Consider the following 21775-nt stretch of genomic DNA (forward strand, 5'->3'; position numbering starts at 1 on the left):
GGAAGAATAACTGTCGCGGAAGCAGAGGAAGCAGCAGAGAGATGCCGCAGCTTGGGCGGGTGGCACACAGACGGATGCCAGGCTCTGCCGCTGGGTGTCACCGCTGGATCTAGGCAAGGCCCTAGAGAGCAGCTCTACCCAGAGCTTGAGCCAGTCCTGGGACTCTGACCCTAGGGAGCCCTGCCTGTGTCCCAGGCCAGAGCTAGAAAGCACCAGGTCTTCTCCAAAGCAGCACTGCTCATGCATACTGTGGTCTAAGGTACTTCTCCTCTGAGCATCAGCAGATGATGCTCATGTGATAGCCTTGTTTCTTGCTATTGTGGAATGGACAGACAGACAGACAGAGTCATTCAACTGCAGGCTCTTTGGTTGCTGGTTAAAAGCCAGGAGGAATGGAAATGCATTTGCTGTGGTTAAAAAATATTAACATAGGCAAGTCTCCCAGCAAGGCAGAATTGCCCTAGTGTGCTTGTGGACCACCTCATGTAAGTCTGGCCAGCATGGTTCGCTTTGGTGGGACCCTGAGAGGGAAATAGGGCACAGAGAGACTGGTCCTGGGTGTGGTGGGCACCTATGGCTCAGGTAGGGGCACGTGGGTTGGATAGAAGCCCTGGGGGCAATTTTCTATTTGCTCTTGAGTTCAGAGCTAAATGTTTTGGGGAACTGGATGCTGTGAAGGAAAGGTTCAAGGGTCTGATTCCTCCACCATCCTCAATGGCTCCCTCCGCCCAAGTCTGTGGGCAGGGCTGAGACCAAGGAGGGCAGAGCGCATGTGAGTGCTTGTGTGTGAGTTGGTACCCAGGAAGACGAGGAGAGGAAAGATACCGCTAGGGGGCAGAATGTCCAGGTGGGGGGGTGGTGAGGGGGTGGAAGGGGTGGGAGAGCAGGAGCTTTCTCGGAGGGTAAGGCGAGCTGTATCGAGATGCCAGCGGAGACAACCCAAGACTGGTTCCAGCCGCACCGGCTATGTTGTTTAGACTCCGGGACTTTTCACAGCCTTGGTGAAGAAAAGGCACATGGGTCAGGGCGGCGAGGCTATGTGGTAGAGTGGGTCCAAAGGATCTGTGCTTCAAGGGACCGTCCCTGCAGGGCAGGCATCCCTGAACTGGAGTGGAGGAGTTTGGCTCTCCCTGACCTCTGTGTCTCCTGAGCTCTGGAGGACAGATTCTAAGACCTCTACACCCAGCTAACCTTTGCCCTGTCCTTGCCCCCAAGCAAGTTCCCCTCCAGTTCCTTCAGAGCCCAGCTGCAGGAACACCCCACAGCCTCCAGCACCTGTCTTTTGTGACCTAGGAAGCTCTCATTAGCACCTGCCACCTTCCCAGGGAGCGTACGCTCTAGCACACGGGTGCCTACAGACTAGGATGGGGTCTGTGCTATTGGTTAGGGGAGGCCTCAGTCACTCCAGGTCCTAACTACAGCCTGAGCGAAGAGAAGGGTAGCATGGTGTGGTGTGGGGAAAGTTGCCGAATGCGCACTGGGAGTTTGGCAATGCTAATTGCTACACTTGCTTAGCAGGGCCTGTTTCCCAGCAACCCACCTGTTCCCTTTCGAAGGTCACTCTAATTGGCTGAGCTACATGCTTGTTGCCAAGAAGCAGTGTGGAGGCATCTTGAAAATAGAGCAGCAGGGCCCCATGGGCACTCCAGAGACAGGGGATAGGATGCAGGCTCCCCTGCCTCATGCGTGCACACATGCAACCTCTCTTCCCCAGGTGTGACATGACCTCAAAAACATGTGGTCCCTCTGCCAACGTGCACCTACACAGCTTCTTTCATACCTCTACCTTCATGGAGCCCCTCAACGCACAGGGAAAGCAGGGCTGATCAGAACTCAAACTCTGCTCAAGTACCCCTCCTAGGACCTGGTCAGGGTTGGGCCAGTCTGGGGAGCCTGGCTGTGTGCTGTGACTGTGGATAGAAAGTGCTTGCAAAGGTGCCCCGGGAGGGCTGTGTGAACTCAGCAGGTGAGGGAACGTCCTTAGTAGGGGGCGAGGGCATCCAAGGCTATTCCTGCACTGTCTTCCTGACTCATTCTTGGTCTGGGGTTTGAAGCATCCCAACCAGCTTCCGTCAGGGAGTCTGGCTGCATAAGAGACCACTGGTTAAGTGGCCAGAGAACCCAGGGAAGAGACTTTGTCTTGATAGGAGCTGGGGTTTTGTCCTGTAACCAGACAGATGGTTAAGGAAGTTAGGTCATAGGGATAAGTCAAGAAAGACAAAAAGGTGACTGTAAAGAAGGAACACCTGGTCTTGAGACCCCAGTTCTCCCTCACCTGGAACACTCAGTCATCCTCCATTTATTTCTGCCTTACTTCATCAGAGCAGGAAATCTCCAGCTCCACTGCCCATCTTCAACTCTGCCCCTGCCACTGGCTTGGGGCCTGGTGATAGAGTTCAGCTTCCCCTGAGAGGGAGAGAGCAGGCTGCCCTCTTCCGATGAGACCACCTCTCCCTGGCTATCCTCTGGCTCTGACTCAAAAGGAAGTCACATTCCAGATGCCTGCAGGGCAGGGCTAAGCCATCCTGGGATCCAGGACCCCCTTTGCAGGATGGGAGGCTGTGGAGCCTGTGGAATCTCTGTCGTGCCAGGCCGCTCTCACGATCTCACACCAGCAGCACCTTGTCACACTGATGCCTGAACCTTGTTTACATTTCTTGGGTCTACTTGCCTGTGTTCATGGGAGGCCTAGGGAGGGACTAGCAGTGACTCTGTAGAGTTAGGGCTAGAAGCAGTAGCACAAACCAGAGGGAGAGAAGCCCAAGGAAGGTGATAAAAAATAGAAGTGAGGAGTGGGTACCCTTGAACTGCCTTCCAGAGCTCTTCCTATGTGACACTTGAAGGGAGGGGGGTCCTGTGTATACCTTTCTGGGATGCTGGAGGCCTTTCTAAAGCAGAACCTCAGCGATTGATCGGGGTGCTCAATCTACAAGTGGGAGTGCATCCAAGGCAGAAGGGATGATGGTCAGGGCCTCAAGGGAGGAGAAGAACTCAAACTTTGTGGGGGAGATTCAGCCCACAAATGGGACTCCTCACCTGCCCAGCCCAGGGAGCCATACCTTTCCGGACACTGCCATCGGCACAGGTGTAGTCTCCAGCGCTGAGCAGGAAGCAGGCCGCTGCCTTCTTGTTTCTGTCTCGGGTGCCAGAGCGACGAAGGGCCCGGCGCTCCTCGGGGGTGGGGGCAGAAGCCAGGGGCTGGGTGAGGCCAGCTCCCTCCTCATCCGACAGCACCGCATTTGCATCACCGTTCTGTTTAGAGTCTGATGGGGTAGACAGAAAGGAGACTGATGAGAGGTTGCCTGGGCTCTCTTACCCCAACCGGAAAAGAGAGCCTTGTATTGACATGCAAGGGAGTATCACCAAACCAGGAATGAGGCCTGGTCCTGAGGTAAGGTGACTATGCTTGGTGAAGGCTAGTTTCCCTCCTTCCCAGCTTTGGCCTAGGATCTTCCCTGGGGCCACATCCTAGATGTTCTCCAGCAGAGACATCCCCAAATCTGCTTGCTGAGGCTTCCCCATGAGATCAGCACAAGGCAGGTCTGGCTCAGGCTGACATTTGAATGAGTTGGCATTCCTGGTTTGGCTGGGGGTGGGGGTAGGGGGATGACTGCTAGGGTTGAACCTATAGAGTAGCTTCCCTGGACAACCTGAAGGCAGTTAGTCTCATTCTCAAGTATCAAGGCCAGACTGAAGGATGGAAAACTCTGTGCTCACCCGTTTCTGAGAGGATGCTGTGAGGAAGAGACTCTGAATTCTGTTCTGAGCTCTTGGGCAGCAGGACTGACTGGTGAAGCTACACCCTGGGCTCTGGAGGGGCAGGGCCTGCTCCACCTGAAGCTCTGGCTAGTTAGGGCCAAGCTAAGTGTATAGCAGACATGGCCACAGTGAAGCGTATGCTGGTCAACTATACAAACTTGATATTGACATCAGGATTCCTTGGGATTCCTGAATGGGTGTCAGAATGCAGCTGAAATGCCCTGGGGCACTGAGCTAGGAGACAGATATTCAGGGATGGGGAAAGGGTTATCACTTTGGTGGGGAGGGAAGAGGGGGCTTAGTGGAGGTGTTCCTATCAAGGTCTTTGGAAGACCTAAGCCTTTTCAACGACCCCAGGGAACAAGTAGACACCAGAAAGTATGATGGGCGCATGCCAACATGCCACAGGAGAGTGTCCTGAGTCAGACATTTCCCTTGAGGAGTAGTTCTACTTTAGCCCCAGGGCCTAGTGAGGAGCTCCACCCCAGCTTCCCATGGCCTGCATCCAAGGGCTCCCACACCAGGAATCCCTCAGGAACCCCTTCCAGACCTAACACAGAAGCAACCTTTCCTACTTTCCCACCTAACTCCATCTTGCTGTGAGTGACGCTGGTTTCTCTTCTCCATCTCCTGACTAGGGTGGAGGCTTTCTTGGAATGACCTTTCCAACCCTTTAAGGACAAGATCAGAACCCTCCCCCGCCCCAGGGCCTCCCCTTCTAGGAAGAACATGCCAGTGTCTCCCATCTCCTCCTAACACTCTGGGCTTCTCTATTCTCAAATCCCTTCCATCCCATGTCAACCCCCAACCCAGGACTCCAGTCAAGTTTGTGCTGAACAGAAGGCAGCCTCCTACTGCTGTTACGTTATCACATTTATTAGGCCAAGAGACAACTAGACTCCAGCGTTTGGGAAGAAGTGATTCATGTGTTGATGCACCTTGGAAGAACGGCTGCCCTGTTCTCCAGCTAATAATGACAGCGCCTGACATTTGTAAAGGGGTTTTAACTTCTCAAAGTACTTTCCTACAGATCACTCAGTTGGGTCACATTAAAGTCTTAGGGGTAGGATAGTAATACCATTTCCATTTTACAGGTGAGGAAACTGCCCACAGAGGTTGAGTGACTGGCCTCAGTGAACACACCATAGTGGACAAAATGAATTCTAAGCTAGGGTTTCTAATCACAGTCCCATGCATTGCTCATCACAGCCTGAATTGGGAGGGATACTCACTCCCATGACCTTGATGTTCAGGAAGCTGTAAAGAACCAGAAGATAGAGAACTTCAGCCTCAATATTTTGCCTTCAATAAAGGTAGGTCTTACATTGAGAGAAACCCAGAGGAAAAACACAATCCCAGATCCCAAGAGTTGAGATTCATCTAGAGACTTCCTCAAGCATTGGAGGGGAGGGGGCCTTCTTATCCAGACCCATCTCACCTGCCCGTTTCCTCTCGACCATACCCTCTTCCCGGGCAGGGGGGCTGGTATCACTATAGGTGCTGTCCCGCGGGGAGGTCTCCTCAGACTTGCAGTAAATGGGTGACTCTAGCTGGGGCGGCCGGGGCACATGCTTCTTCCGTTTCTTAGGCAGCTTCTGCTTGGCCATGGCCAGGGAGTAGTACATGCCAAAGTTGTTGACAATGACAGGCACCGGCATGGCAATGGTGAGCACGCCAGCCAATGCACACAGTGCACCCACCAGCATGCCCGACCACGTCTTGGGGTACATGTCCCCGTAGCCCAGTGTCGTCATGGTGACCACAGCCCACCAGAAGCCAATGGGGATGTTCTTGAAGTCGGTGTGGTCGTTGCCCCTTGGGTCGGAGGGCCTAGCGCCAATGCGCTCAGCATAGTAAATCATAGTGGCGAAGATGAGAACGCCCAGGGCCAGGAAGATGATAAGCAGCAGGAACTCGTTGGTGCTGGCCCGCAGCGTGTGACCCAGGACGCGCAGTCCCACAAAGTGACGGGTGAGCTTGAAGATACGTAGGATGCGCACAAAGCGCACCACACGCAGGAAGCCCAGCACGTCCCGCGCCGCCTTGGACGACAGGCCACTTAGCCCCACCTCCAGATAGAAGGGCAAGATGGCCACAAAGTCGATGATGTTGAGCAGGTTCTTGATGAAGTCCAGCGTGTCGGGGCAGCACACGATGCGCACCAGGAACTCCAGCGTGAACCACAGCACGCACACACCCTCGATGTAGGTCAAGATGGGCTCTGTCTCCACCTCCCGCCGGAAGCGCACGCTGGTGATATTTCCTACACGGTGGATCTCCGTCACGTTGCGGTCGATGTTGAAGGCTTCATGGGTCTCCAAGCAGAAGGTGGTGATGGAGACCAGAATGAAGAAGAGTGAGGCGAAGGCCACCACCTGTGGGTAGGGGGGGAATGAAGATGGTAGCTGTCAGACAGGCTTGGGCCCAGCTGGGGACTGGACCTCTACTTGCCTGGTGGGGTAGGGCAGGCATGGATCACCAGGCAGTCGTTAGATGGTGAGAGGTGGGGTTGAGATACTGCATAGAGGCTGCGAGGCTAAAGGAAGCTAAGGAGCCCAAGGGTTCTAAGACTCTAAGGGATCAGATTGCCTGGTTCCTTATCCTGGCCCTGCCACTCAGTCAGGTGAATGAAACACTCAGCCTATTCGTTGTTGTTCTGTGGAGTTGGTTCTGACTCACAGGGACCTTGTATAGGGTTCCCGAGGCTATAAATCTTTTCAGGAGCAGAAAGCCTCATCTTTCTCCCATGAAGTGGTAGGCAAACTTGAACCACATGGTTCACAGTCCAGTGCTTATCCTACAGAGCCACCTTGCTTTGACTGTTTGTTGTTGTTAAGTACTGTCAAGTTGGTTCAGACGCATAACAATGCTGTATAGGGTTTCCAAGGAGTGGCTGGTGAGTTTGAACAGACGATCTTGCAATTCAAACCGACCTTGCAGTCCAGCGCATTAACCCATAGTGCCACACCAGGACTCCTCTGCCTGTTTACTAACTATACAATGGGGATAGAGTTAGTACCCACCTTGTAGTGTTATTGTAGAATTAAAGCGCATCTGTGTGACAACTGCCACAATTAAGTGCTCAATAGATGGCAACTCTTAGTGACATGACAGAGTCCAAACGCTAAAGTGTTTGATGATTAACTGAAAGGTTGATGGCTCAAATCCACCCAGAGATGCCTCAAAAGAAAGACCTAGAAATCTACTTCCCAAAGTGCACAGCCATTGAAAACTCTATGGAGCTGGAACTCCCTCCTTTGAGGGTCTTGATCCAACTGTTTAAACAACGCTTTCCAATCTTTTTTACCCTCACGGTGCATAGAGAACAATAGAGGTTGTTCTTGGCAGAATGTTATTCTGAGTCAGGAGGTCTAAGGCAGGACCTGAGGGCGTACATTTCTAACAAGTTCTTAGGTGAGGCTATTGGTCCACAGACCACAACAGAAATAATAAGACTTTAAGGCAATGGCTCTCAAAATGAGTTTCTGGATTAGCAACATTGGCAGTATCTAGAAACTAGCTAAAAACAATCACCATCAAGTCAACTCTGGCTCCATGCATGTATGACACTATGTTGTAGTTGTTAAGTGCTGTTGAATTGGTTCCGACCCATAGCCACGCAGCATAGGGTTTCCGAGGTGCAGCTGGTGAGCTTGAACCGCTGACTGTGCAGTTCAAATGGCTTTGCAGTCTGGTGCATTAACCCACAGTGCCACACCAAGATTCCATAGTCACTACAGGCTTTTCAAAAACTGATCTTTTTTTTTTTGGGGGGGGGGCAGGGGTGGAGATCACCAGGCCTTTCATTTAAGGTATCTCTGGGTGAACTTTTAATCTCCAATCTTTCAGTTAGCAGCTGTGATGGATTGAACTATGAACCTCCCCTACCATCACCACCAATACCTAATCTCTATGATGTTAATGAAGCAAGACTAAAGGCAGTTATGTTAACAGATAGGATGTAATCTACAGGATTAGGTGGTATTTTAAATCAATCTCCTTTAAAATATAAGAGATTAAACAAGTGAACAGAGATCACAGGGCTCTGACCAATAACCAAGAAAGAAGAGCCGGGAGTGGAGTGTGTACTTTGGACTCAGGGTCCCTATGCTGAGAACCTCCTAGATCCAGGGGAAAATTGATGCCAAGACACACATACCTCTCCAAGGAACACAGGGTCCACAGATGTTGAAAGGTGACAAGGACCTTCCTCTACCTTCCTCCAGAGCTGACAGAAAGCGAACTCCCCTTGAGCCAGGACCCTGAACTCAGACACCTAGCCTCCTTAACTGTGAAAGACTAAATTTGTCTGTTAAAGCCATCTACTTGTGGTATTTCTGTTATAGCAGCACTAGATAGTGAAGATAGCAGCCTAATCTGTTCACTGTTGGCACCACTCAAAGACTCCAACTGATTAAAAAAGTAAATTCTCGGGCGCTACCCAAGCTTACTGAATAATATCTCTGGGCATGGGGCCCAGTGATCTGTTTAACAAATCTTCCAGATAAATTCTGATGTACCCTAAAGCTTTAAGGGATATGCACAAAGGCAGGAGGCTGAAGGGAATGACTGAGCTACTTTCTGCCAGGTGAACCTACCATTCAGTTTCAGCCATGACCCAACCCTTAGGTCACATGTCCTAGCTTTGTTCTCCCACCTCTCACCCCAGATGTCCCCAATGACTGCCCCAGACAATGGGGAAGTCTCTGAAGGAAGATAACAACACAAGGTGGAAGGAAACAGGTGGGCTGCCCAGAATAACCAGCTCCCATTTCCTGGGACACTGAGCTCCCAAAGAAAAATAAACTGCACCCATCAATTCAGAGAATGGCAGTGGCTGATGCTGACAGCTGCTGGGATCTCAGCTAGAATAATGACAGCGGCACTCAGCAGAGGAACCACAGGCTTTAAGTGTACAATCATTATGAATGGAGATGAAATGCATGTGTAATAACACCAATTACAGAGCCTTCATCTGTTATTCATGCGATGCCATTCACCACTGTCAGGGTAGCCGTTATCTTGGTCCAGTCCCACACCCTGTGCGGCAGCCTGTCTTGCTTAGTAGGTGGAATGGGCTTCCTCCCTGAGAAGAAGACTAAGTGCCAGGGGGCAGGTGAGGGAGATCTGTGACTCCACAACAACCTGGCCACTCTCATGCTTGCCCCATCCTGACCCCTACCTGGCTGTGACCCTGCCTTTTCCAATGAGGAGTCAGGCCTGCCTCTCAAAGATGCTTTCTTCACTGGGAGTCTGTACCAGGAAGAGGAGGGCACACCTCGCTCTTCTTACTGCAAAACATCAGTGGAAAATACAGAGGGATCCAGGAAAACTAAGCCAGAAGCAAGGGCTTCTGGAGCCAGTCTGAGGAGGGAATTTCAGGAACAAGCATTCATCAGAGAGATTAAGTACTTGGCTCAAGGTTACACAGCCTAGAAGAGGTGAAAACCATCTAACTTCTGAGGCTGAATCTTGTCATCATGCCTTACTGTCTTCACTGACTCCTCAAATCAGTTGCCACTGAGTTCATTCCAACTCATGACAATCCCATGTATATCAGAGTAGAACTGTGTTCCATACTTCAGGGACTGACTCTTGAGAAGTCGATTGCCAGGCCTTTCTTCTGAGGTGCTTCGGCATGGATTCAAACCTCCAACCATAGTTAGCAGCTAAGCACCAGCAGGATCAATTCATGGGCTCAGGAAAGCCTTCTTTGGATTATTAATGGTGTTCCCAGACAGTTCCCTGATGCTTGCTGTTTCACTCTGAGGAATGCTTACCTTCAGCTGGAACAAACTCCCACCACGCACTTATATTTTAGCATGGATGGGTTAATGAGAAGTGGAACAGAAGGAAGTTGGGTAGGAGAGGATCACAGAACACTTTCCCACCTTACAATGTTGCCTGGACTGTTTTCTGCCTCCTTCTGTCCCTTTTCTAGCATCATTTCCCTCTGAGAAATGGGCTGCTTAGACAATACAGTCTGATATGAGCATTCGACAAATGCCTCTGGACTGTGGGCTCTCTCTCCAGGGCCCACAGATGAGCTGGTGAAGGTGCCTGCCTGGTGGTGATGCTGGGGGTCTAAATACCTGGCACTGCCCACCTGCCCTCCCCCTCAAAGCAGAGGCAGCTGTGGGAGTTGAGGTTAGGGATGGGGAAAGCATATCCCAGCTCTGCCCGGAAGCATGGGAAGCGGGAGTTTTTCTCTCCAAAGAAAAGTTAGCCAGGTGACTTGGCCCACCTGGGAGCATGAGCTCGAAGTTAATTAGTGATTTGGAAAAACAAGTTCAGGAAGAGCTGCCAAGGCGCTGAGCGCAGGGCACAGTGAGGGGGAGGGTAGGCCTGCCCCAGCTACTCTGTGAAGGGCCAAGGAGCCGGCCTCGCTGCCTTGCTCAGTTGCTCACGGCTCAGTCACTCCACAGACAAGAGCATCCTTCAGGTACCGAGGTTACACCGCCCCTCCTGGATTCCTGCTGCACTCTCACTTTTGTTTCTTTTAAACAACACAGAATTGTCCATTTGTTTACTTCTCTGCCACTCCTCCCTGCTTTCAGAAGATGAAGGCAGGTAAAGGATGGCAGAGTGTGCCCATTTCTCTGGGGAAACAGAGGCTGCATATAGGTGTCCATACAGCTCTGAGCTCTTTCCCCAGGCCTACCTGACCAAACTAGTGGGGAAAACCCACTTCTTTGACAAAACCTTGGTGGGCCTCAGCCTATCCTGAGACCTCTTCAAGCCTGGGAAGCAGGTGCTAGGGAGGCCCCAGAAAGCCCCCACTTTGAAGAGACAGAGTTAGGTATCTGGGCACTGGTATGTTCTTTTCAGGGCTCAAATTCTTCCTCCCCTCAACACCCACCCAAGCTATTCCTCAAACAGAGTTACTTTGGGAGTGCTTGACCTTGCTTGCCCTCACTGCAGGCCATTCTCTGGGCCCTCCTGGGGCAGGAGTGCTGCTTAATTTCTCATTCCATTTCCCTGGGGCCTCCCTGGACCGAAAGGGGCCTGGGGAGGAGGCAGTTGCAGAACACGTCACTGTTTAGAGGTCAAATCCTCACCCTTAATTCTCAAGCCAGATGCCACCAGGCCATCCTGTAGAGGTGGCAGTGGGCATCTGAGCCTCCCTCCTCCTGGCCCCTGCAGCCCCAGGCATGGCACTGTTGGACCACAGAGAGCCCAGACTGAGAGGCAGTGGAGAGCTAAGGAGGGCCAGGGATGGAAGATCCAGCCAGGAGTCAGGACTGCCTGCTTTCTCATCCTGGTCCTGTCACTTAACCACGGTATGCTCTGCCTGCTTCCTCACTACAGAAAGGGACAAAGCTAGTATACACCTCACAGTGTTCTTGTAGAATTAAAGAACATCTGCACAGAAAGTGTCTGGCACACAATTAAGTGCTCAATAAATGGTCCTTCTTATTAAAATGATGGCGTTCCTGGGTGTCACAAATGATTACATGCTCATCTGCTAACTTTTCAGGTTGATGGTTCAAATCCACCTAAGCCTCGGAAGAAAGGCCTAGATGTCCACTTCCAAAAGATCGGACATTGAAAACCCTATTGAGTGCAACTCCACTCCAACGCTCATGAAGTCACCATGAGTTGGTGCCAACAGCAATTGGTAACCGGTGCTGAAATGGGGAGTGTGGTAGCTCTTTAGATTCAGCACTGGACTGTGAACCACAAGGTCGGTGGTTCGAGCTCACCAGCTTGCCACCAGCTCCTGCAATGCTTTACAGCCTCGGAAACCCTTTACAGGATCACTGTTGAGTTGGAACTAACTCAACGGCACTTAACAAAAACAATAACTGAGATGACAGTGCTGAGGAGGCACAAGGACCCCTGAGGACCCCTGTGTGCACCTTCTGAAGGCAAGTTGGATCTGGAGCCAAATATCACAATCTTTGCTTTTTATAATGGAAAGATGTTTGGGAGGCTATCCAATTCAACTCTCTTTCTGCTGTTTTATAAGCGAAGAAAGCGAGGCTCAGGGAGAAGTGACTTGCCCTGGCTCCCATGTGAGCTGTGAGGGCTGAAGCTGTCAGTTTCCCACTGCATGAGGACATACATCCTGAATTCTGCAGAAATCGAAGCTGCTCAAGCAGAAAACTAATTGTGTGAACTGGCTCTCCTGGTAGCAGCATCTCTCCTGCCTGCTAGAAGGATGCAAGTCTTGCATCCTCTGTGTACCACTCCTCAGCCTTCTGCTCCCTCTGAACCCCTCAGACACATGCTACTGACTGTGTTCTGTTGGGATTTACCTCCTTTTTGGCTACAAATGAGAATTTTCTGGGGCGGGGTGGTGGTGGTGGTGGTGGAACTGGTCAAATTTCAGGGTTTGAAAGTCTTTCTATAACGGTCTTACAGTAGCTGACCCACCCATCCCCAAAGGCACAGACGTTTCAGCTGCTCCGCCAACCATGTTACCAACTTCTTCTCCCAACTCCACTCTAGAACTGTCTTCGGTGGACGTGTGGGCTCCAGTCAGATTCTGTTGCTTACTGCCTGTAAGATCTTGGATGAATCACTTAATCTCACTGAGCCTTAGGATCCTCATTTGTAAATGGAGAATTGAGTACCTAGTATGTGCCAGGAACTGTTCTGGGAGCCGGAGAGCTGGAGACAAACATCCCTGATGCCCATTGGCCCTTACATTCTAGGGGGGGGGGGGGGCAGGCAAGGGGATGGACACTGTCAACAAATAAGTAAAATGCATAGTATGAGAGAGCTTCAAAAAGTTTATGGAAAAACTTTACTATTTTTCAATTCAATTTTTCCATGAACTTTCTGAAGCTCCTTTATATGTCAGATGATATAAGTATTTGGAGGAAAAATAAAAAGGAAAGGAGAATAAGCAGTATGCAGATTGGGGGTGCTATTTCAAATAGGGGTGTCAGGCAAGGCCTCAAAGACCAGGTGGTATCTGGGAAGACATCAGAAGGGGTTGAGCCCTGTGAGGATCTAGAAGCATGTGAGAGGCAGAGGGAGCAGGCAGCATGCAGTGCAAAGGCCCTGAGGCCAGAGTATGATTGGTGTTTGTAGAGTTGGTCTGAGGATTAAATGCAATGAGTGTTTTTAACACTCAGCAAGGAGCCTACAGTAGCTGGGGAATCTGGCACAGGCTGGGTCAAGGGGAGAGGTGATCAGCACTCAGCATTGGGAACTGACTTTTCAATGAGAGGAGTTAACTTGGGGTGGGAGAGCCAACAGTAAGAAGGTCTAGGAAGACGGACGGACAGATATACATAAAGAGACTCAGGCCTAAAAAACCCAACATATATTAAGGATGGTGTGTAAGAGAAAGGAAACTTGAGAACACAAACAGAGGAAGATCGTGGGGATGGTTGAGCATTCCAGGGAAGCAAGATCCTAGTGCCCAGGCAGTTCTGGAAAGGGAGTGGGCATAGATGTGGGGGAGAAGAAGCAGGACAGGTGAGGGATTCTGCCAGACCAGGCATTCCTGAGCTGCCCATGGGCTCCTGGATAAAAACCTGCACAGGGAGGAACAGATGCCAGCTGAGGGACCCTCTCCCTGGCCTTCCCTAGGAGCAGAACTTGAGCCTGGCTTCTCCTACCCTGAGCCAGGACCCTCTAGTTCCAGTGTCCAGAGTCAGCCCCTAGCTATACTTACCAGCACCTGCCCACTAGGAGCTTCTCACAGCTACTGGGCTGCCCAGAGCAGATGGGTCTCAGCCCCAAAAGGAATCAAGTCCAGTCAAGATCGCTGGCCAAGAACTACGACTATTCCGCCAGATGCAATTCTTGGGTGTTGCTTAGCCATGCCCCCACGTGCTCCCATTTCTCCTAGGGCTGGTCTCCTGGCCAAGCAATTCCCCTCTCCTAGCTCGGCATGGCTTAGCACTGCCCACACTGAGAGTTTATTTATTTATTTATGTATTTATAACCTGTCTGCTTCCCAAAATTATTTAAGGGAGCTAAGTCATTATCATCCTGCCAGGCTCATCGAGCTCCCCTTCTACTTCCCTGCTGAAGACTCCCGATTAAAAAACACCTAAACTCATTGCTGTTGACTCGATTCTGACACATAGCAATGCTGTGTTGTTGTTAAGTGCTGTCAAGTGGGTTCCCACTCATATGAACCCTGTTTTAGTTGGTTGGTTTTGTGCTGCGGAGTTGGTTCCAACTCATAGCGACCCTGTATGGGTTTCTGAGGCTTACATCTTTACAGGAGCAGAAAGCCTCATCTTTCTCCTCCTCCAACTGGTAGTTTTGAACTGCTGACCTTGGGTTAGCAGCCCAATTTATAACCATTACGCAAACGGAGCTCCTTATACCTGTGTTGTTGTTGTTAAGTGCTGTAGAGTTGGTCCCAACCCTGTATTTCTGAGGAGTTTCTGAGGAGTGGCTGGTGAGCTTAAACTGGTTATCTTGCAGTTCAAGTTGACTTTGCAGGCCAGTATATTAACCTATAGCGTCATACCAAGTAACCCTATTAGATAGAGTCAAACTACCCATGGGTCTTACAGAAGCAGACTGCCACATCATTTCTCCCATGGAGTGACTGGTGGGTTTGAACCTTTTAATTAGTAGCTGAGTGCTTAATCACCAGGCCATCAGGTCTCCTTATATACTCACCCCCAGACCTCATCCCACAAAGAGCTAGCTAGAATTGATCACTTCTTCTTCTTACCACCTAGTGAACTTTTTATACAACTCCTGGACTCCTCTCAGAATTCATCTTGTATAATTGTTACCATTTCTTGTCACCTTATTTCCCCAACTGCCACCGATTCCACCTGACCTGGGCTCTCTTACTCTTTGTATTTCTAGAAACCAGCATGATGCCTGGCACATAGTGCTCCATAAATCTTTAAAGCATTTCAGAACGCCTACTCCCTCTTTCAGCCCCAGAGAGAGCATGCCGTAAGGAAAGATCGTCAGCCAGCCTTGCTGACTAAGGCTAGAGGTGTCAAAGGCATGCTCAGGAATACCTCCATGGTATTCAATCTTCAGGGACAATGGTAGAATTCTCACTTTCCATGTGGAAGACCCAAATTTGATTTCTAGCCAATGCGTGACAAGCACAGCCACCACCTGTCTATTAGCGGAGACCTGCATGTTGCTATGATGCCAAACAGTTTTCAGTGGAGTTTCAGATTAAAGCAGACCAGGAAGAAAGGCCTGGTGATCTGTTTCCTGAAAGCAGCCAATGAAAATTCTATGGCTCGCAATGATATGATCTTGATGTGCACAGGGATCACCACAAGTTGAGGGTCAGCTCAACAGTCACTAGCAACCACCACCTAGGCCTTCAGATCTCAGCTGCCCTCCAGGGTGGGTGAAGCTCACTGCCTGGCTGGGACCCCTGTCAGGGACTGGACAACATACCCCAGCCCCAAGAAAACTCCAGCAGGGAGCTGGACTGGAGGTCATGGCAGGTTGGTTGTGCTGAGGGAACAAAAATGGCAGGAATGTCCTGGTGTTCAGCATCCCAGGCCAACACTAACCATGAGCAGAAGTGAGGGACCCAGGGGCCCCCACCCCCAAGGCCCATCTGTTTCATTATGATCTTGCCTGCTCTTCCCCTCACTTTCCAAAATAGCCCAAGTTTATTTTATTCTCCCCGACTCCACACCCCACCCCAAATGATGACAAACAGAAAACACCTCATCATTTGGAGACAAGATGTTCAGAGGCAAATGCTGGTCTGTTCCAGAACAAGACAGAAAAACACAAAACAAACTCAGGAGGAAACTGGGTTGCTTCAGGGCAGGTTCCTTCCCAGGAAGGAGGCAGAGGTGCTGCCCTCCTGGGGGAGGGGGAGGGCACCCAGCTTCCTGGGCTCAGGTTCCCAGCTCACTATCCCTCATGGCATAGCATCAGCAAGCCCTGGCCCTCACTCAGAAGTCAGCTATGGTCACCCTGGCTGGTCCCCAAGGCTCTTTGAGTCCAAGGCAATACTGGGCAGGAGGGGAGAGGGGCTACAGAAGGGGCTTTAGAAGCTCTGGGTTTCTTTCCTAGAAAGTCTTGGTTTCATCCCTCTGCTAACCAAGCCTCTTTTTTTCTTTTTTCCTAAGAAAATTCCATCATGAAGTAAAAAAGAAAGAAGAACTCAGACTTGAGTAATTTTAGGGACTAAGGATACCTGAGCTTAAATCTATAGGGAAAGAAATAAATGAAAGACTAGGAAGAGAATGGAGACGAAAGAGACATCTCCACTCATCTCTGTCTCTCTGCTGAGGGGTGCCCTCTAAGCAGGAGATACCAGAAGAGGAGGCTAAGGCACACACTTGGATTCATAAGACCTGAGTTTACTCTTAGTCTACCATTAGCAGTGTGACCTTGAGCAAGTGTCTCTGTTTCCTTTACTGTAAACTGAGATTAGTAATCCCTGGTTTACATGGATAAAGGAGCTATTTAGAAGGCACGAGTTAGAGCACCTTACACATTGTGGATGATGAACAGAAGTTAAAACTAGCTCTAATTGCGCTCTGGGGAAAGTTGGGGATGCTATGGGCTACTTCAGAAGAGAAATATTGTGGAAAAACTCAATCCAGGAACTGGTTTTGCAGGACAATCTGAAATAAAGGCGCCTTGGTACAGTAGAAGATTATGAGCTGGGCTGCTAACCACAAGGTCAGTAGCTTAAATCTACCACTTGCTCCACAAGAGTAAGATAGACTTTCTGTTCCCATAAAGACTTACAGCCCATACATAGTTGCTATGAGCTGAACTGACTCGGTGACGCGCAACCACCAAATCTGGAATAGGGATACTAACAGAGTTAAAGTCAGCCCAATGCTAGGGCCAAGGAAGTGTGTCCTGAATCCCCATTCACCAGACCCTCCTGTCTGCCCTCAGCAAAGGAGAAAGGTGTGATTTTATAGTTGTAGACACTATCCAAGTCCCTTTGATCCTCCTCAAGCTGTGCAGTGGTCCCTCACCTGCCTGTTGGTGAGGTTCTTACTTTGCCTAGGTGGTAGGTAATAGGTAAGTGAGGACAGGACCAGCCTGCCCCTCTACCCGCAACTGAGGCCATGGCAATAGAACCATGACAGCAGCTGCCCATAGACCAGCCACAATGTACAGAGCAGAGATGAGCATCCCAGGCCAGGGACCTGACTTAACAGGAACAGCTCCGGCCGGTAGCTAGGCAACAGGCTCCCATAATCAGCTCAGTTCACTTTCCGTTTGTGTCTGTTTTGCTCCTGTCATAATGCACTACTCAAATGACCAGACTGCTGTGTGAGAAAAGACGCCTCAGGGCACAGTGCTATCCTTTGCCCTTATTCGCCCTCAGCAAGCACCTCCAGCCCACTGCTACACAGCATGGCTGTTCTGAGCTACAGGCCCCTTCCAGGGAGGCAGCCACTGAAGGAGGAGGTTAGGGGAGGGAAAGCTGCACAGGGCTCGGGTAGGGAGAAGCAGTGGTACTGGCTTAGAGTACGTGGAAGTGAGAGGGCTCAGTTCCAGAGCCCCATGAACAGCACTGTACCCTCAGGTCTAGAGGGTACCAGAGTAAGTTCCCCTGGGCTTCCCGATGCTGTATACAGGAGCAACAGAACTTCAGAACACCTCCTGACCAGAGGAAGAAACAAGCCACCTCTCCACTTTAAAAACAACCTAGTTAAAGTGAACAGAACATGTCTGTCGTCAGAAGAAAAGGGTTTGGGAGTTAATGAGCCCTGGCTTTGAGTTACAGCCTGTCCACTGCCTAACTGCTAAATGGGGATACTACTCCCCTCTTAAATTTCCTTAGAAATTCATGTAAACTACATAGCAAAGTATTTGAATAGTGTGCTCAATAAATTGCAGTTATTTTTTATTAAAAATATTAGGTACTCCCACTGTGCATCCCATGATCAGCTGAAAGACGTGCCTTTACTTGCATTCCTTAGCAGTGGGCACCTATACCAGCCACGGCTCCCTGTAGCTATTTACATCTGTATAAAGAGCCAGAAGGTTGGTTAACTCCTTTAAATCTTGGTGTACTCATTACTTAACTGGGAAGAATTAATCCCGCCTTGCTCCAAATTTCAGGTATCAACTGGAAAGCCCTCGCTAATATGATTCCACATCAAAAAGGGAATTTTCTTTTTTCTTTGGTTCCAATAAGCCCTGGTGGTACAACGGTTTAAGTGTTCAGTTGTTAATCAAAAGGTTGACTATTCGAACGCACCCAGTGGCTCCAACAGTGTAAAGACCTAGTGATCTGCTCTGGTAAAGATTACACAGCCAAGAAAAACGTTACGGAGCAGTCCTAGTGTGTCACATGGGGTCACTATAAGTTAAAAAAAAATAAAAATCAACTCAATAGCACCTAATAATGACAACAACATCTTAGCTTCTTAGAGGGTTTCAAGAGGGCAGACCAGGCTCTGAGCTTCCTCACCTAGCCCCTTGGCTGGACCACACTGCTGTGAACTGAGAAGAAAATGAACTCACTGATGGTACCAGTCCCCTGGAATTCCAGAGGGAAGAATCTGAACAGGTGAAAAGCCTCCAGAGATCTCAGAAGGCTCAGAAACAGTGTCTGGCTCCCCTAACTACCGCATCTCATGTCTGCTTCCCTGGCTTGCTTGCTTTTCTCATCTCTACTGAGAGAAATATGCCACCCCCCACCTCCTAGTTTTCCAAGAATCTGGACTGTTGGTGCTTGTCTTCTCTGACACTAGCAGGTTCTTTTAGTGTACACGAAGCCCAAGGCATCCAGCAGACCCAGACCCAGGCTGGGGACATTAAAGAAAGAAGCAAAGACAGCTGAGCCAGCTGTCAGACTCAGTCCTGAATAAGGCCCCTGCCTTCCAGGGGCTGCTCTGGAGTGCCATGGCCTCCCTTATCTCCCAAGGCAAGAGGCATCTGCTTTGTTCTAGCATGGAGACCAGCCCTGTCCCTCAATCTCCTCCTGTCCCCTGGGTGGGGAATGGAACTTTTCCTTCCAGGGCAGGTTGAGGCCCAGCACAAGAGATGCTGGGGAAGGTGGCAGGGCTCTGAGACTCATTAATACAACAACCTGAGACACTAGAAGTGACTATTGGTGTCCACACCAGGAAGCAGTCCAGTTCCAACAAATCATGTTGTTCTTTCCCATCTCCCAGACAGACCCCAGCCAGGCCACATGATGCTAGCCATAAGATCAAACACTAGTTCCCAAAGCTTTCTTTTTGAAGACTCTAATGCAATGAGTGTGGCGCTGGTGTGGCGCTGTGGGATAAAACCCTGGTTCAAACTCACTAGCAGCCCCTCAGAAACCCTACAATAGGGTTGCTACAAGTCAAAACTGACTCAACTGCACTTAACAACATATATACAGCCAGGAGAAGGAATCCACTTTACAGCAATTGTTTTTGTTGTTGTTTTGGTAAAGCTATCCTTTAGGGTTTTTTGTTTGTTTTTAAGCTGCCCAAATATAATGGGGAGAGTGAAGTGAATTCTCTCTCCCACCAGGATTAAAGGAAACTGGATTGATTTGAAGGCGCCCTGGTAGCATAGTGAATTAAGACTTGGGCTGCTAACTGAAAGGTCAGCAGTTCGAAACTATGAGTCGTTCCATGGGAGAAAGATGAGGCTTTCTGCTCCCAAAGAGATTTACAGCCTTGGAAACCCTAATGGGGTCTCTATGAGTTGGAAATTACTCAAGGGCACACAACCACTACCACCACCAGATAGATTTGCCTAAATTAACCGTTCATACACCCATTTCAAGCAGTAACCTGAACCAGGGTTTTCTGGGAAACCGATTTGTGCTGCAGCAGTAAGAAAAGCAGCAGCAATGAATCTGGTATCATCACCACTAGCTGTGGGAGCTTGAAGGGCCCAGAACATTAGCTTCTTCCCATCTTTCTCCTCACTCCAGAAAAGCCAGGTCCCTGGTAGGTGTGTCCCTTGGGGACATGGCATGGGACATGCCTCTTGACTTACCACTCTGGAAGAAAGAAAGTCTTTCCTAAACCTGGATCAGAGGCCGAGTTCTGGTCCATACCAGCTCTGTTTCTCAGGAGCCAAAAAGGCTGAAAGCCTGCGTCCCCTCCTCTAAAACTGACAGTTCCTAGCATGTTGAGCTGCTGCTGAGAGGACTGAAAATAGGTAGCACGTATGGAAGCATTCAGCACAACGCCTGCCACAGAGCAGGAGTTTTCTTAAACCCTGTATGACCCCAGCAGAAGACCTCATCCCAGTTCCCCAATCCTGAGGCCCTGTGGAGTGGGGGATAGCTGAAGATGGGTGGCCTGTGCAGACCAGAAAAGACCAGAGAAGGGGGTGGAAGAGCTGAGCTAAGAGCACCCCACTCTCTGGAAGGGGATGCTGCAAAGGAGACAGCTGGGATTAGATCCAAGTAGTAAGTGTATGCAATCTCCTGATGAAGTGTGCTGGGAGAGGGTGGGAGTGTGTAAATCCCCAGAGGGCCCTTGTAAGTGGAGGTGACTTGGGAGAAGGAAAGGAGGAGAAACACCCACCAGGATAAGTCAGTTTGGGTTCCCCCTCTTTCCTGTCCCTACCCATCATAACCACCATGGGCCCTCACAGACCCGGGATCTTGCCACTTACCCTGGCCGCCCGGGATGAGTAAGGATCTTCGAAGAGCGCCCACATGCGGGGCTGCCAGCCACGACAGCCGGCAATCCCGGCCCCAGGACCTGCACCGCCCTCGTGGGGGCCCAGACGCTGCAGGGCCAGCTCCCGCTCATCGTCGCCGGCCTCGTCGCTGGGCCCCGCGCCGCCGCCGCCTCCGTCGGGGCTCTCAAAGATGTCGAGCGCTTCTTCGGCGTCGCGGTGCTGCCGGTAAGTCATCCAGCAGCAGGGTTCCACGTCGGTCTCGTCGATGCCCCAGAAGGTAAGCTCCTCCTCGAAGAGCGGCCCGCACACGTCAGCCGGGCAGTGCAGCTTGCCTGTGCGGTAGTAGTTGAGCACGTAGGCGAAGACGCCTGGGTGCCGGTCGAAGAAGAACTCGCAGCCCCCGCTGTTGCTGCCACTGCTGCCCGCGCCGCCGCCATCAGATTCGGGTCGGCCTCCGCTGTCAGGATCGGCCAGCCAGGCGAGGCGGGTGCCCGGTAGAGTGCGCAGAGTGCTGCGGTAGGTCTCATGTCGCGTGCCGCCCACGTTGATGATGATCTTCTCCGACGCCTCGCCCTTGGCCATCTCTTCCTTCAGACATGTTTTGGACGGAGGCTTGTTCCCTGACTTGCGCCCGCGGTAGGAGGAGACGCACACCGAGCTGATCATAAGAAGCGCTGCGGGGCTCCGGCTTGGGGCGGCCGCTGCCCTCCAAACACCCTTCCCGAGGAGGCAGCGTCAGACAGGGGAGGGGGAAGAGATGAGGAGGAGGCAGGAGGCGGCGGCGGCCCCCTCTGCGGCGAGGCCCTGCCCCTGCCTCACCCCCGCCCCCCCGGGGCGCAGAGCGGGAGGAGTTGGGTTTCTCAGGTTCACAGGTGGTTGGGATCTGGGCTGACAGCGTCGAGGACCCAAGTGAGGGGCCCGGGGAAATAGGGTCAAGCACACACACTCTCCCCCGTGAGGACTGGGCACACAGACGTTCAGGACCGGGACACGCCCCCCTCCGCCCCCCCAAAAGACGAGGAAGCGCACAGTCCAGGAGCACTGCAAGGGGCTGGGACGCGCGCGCGCTCACACTCACACCGGCCACCCTCCGGCTCCCAGACAGCACCGAGCTCCCGGAGCTTCCGGCTTCTCCGCGGCAGCAGCAGCGCAGCAGCAACAAGTCTTCGGAACGGTTGCCAGAGCTGGGGCGACGCTCTCACCGCAGCGGGAGCTCCGCGGACCCGACCTGCGTGCGGTCAACATGAAGCGGCGGCGGCGGCGGCATGTGGCCTCTTCCCCCCATTCATAAATCTAGCGCTGGGCACGGATGGCGGGCGGGCGGGGCTGAGCGGAGCGCTGCGGACGGACGGGCGGGCGGGGGCTGCGCAGGGCGAGGCGGCGGTGACGGCAGGAAAACAAGCGCGCCCGATGGAGCTAGCCTCAGGTCCTGCGTCCGCGGCTCGGCGGCTGCTGGGAGCGGGACTGGGTTGGGCGCAGCGCTGCGGGGGCCGCGCAGGGG

The 21775-nt window shown here is 51.4% G+C and overlaps 1 protein-coding gene across 3 annotated transcripts in view; it reads right to left on the reverse strand.

The window, feature by feature from the left end:
- KCNC4 (potassium voltage-gated channel, Shaw-related subfamily, member 4) overlaps nt 1–21757 on the reverse strand; it is a 26054-nt gene extending 4297 nt beyond the window's left edge. The window contains exons 1-3 of one of the 3 annotated variants that reach the window (XM_006865938.1): nt 20266–21757; nt 5198–6134; nt 3060–3263 (exon numbers count right to left, since the gene is read on the reverse strand). In XM_006865938.1, coding sequence (XP_006866000.1) covers nt 3060–3263; nt 5198–6134; nt 20266–20940 — 1816 coding nt within the window. In that variant the 5' untranslated portion in view covers nt 20941–21757. Of the gene's footprint in view, nt 1–3059; nt 3264–5027; nt 6135–20265 lie in introns of all 3 variants that reach the window. The other 2 variants (XM_006865939.1, XR_438732.1) reach the window with 2 other exon arrangements.
- Between the last annotated feature and the right edge of the window lie 18 nt (nt 21758–21775).

This window comes from Chrysochloris asiatica, unplaced genomic scaffold (genome assembly GCF_000296735.1).
Source record: "Chrysochloris asiatica unplaced genomic scaffold, ChrAsi1.0 scaffold00085, whole genome shotgun sequence".
NCBI lineage: Eukaryota > Metazoa > Chordata > Mammalia > Afrosoricida > Chrysochloridae > Chrysochloris > Chrysochloris asiatica.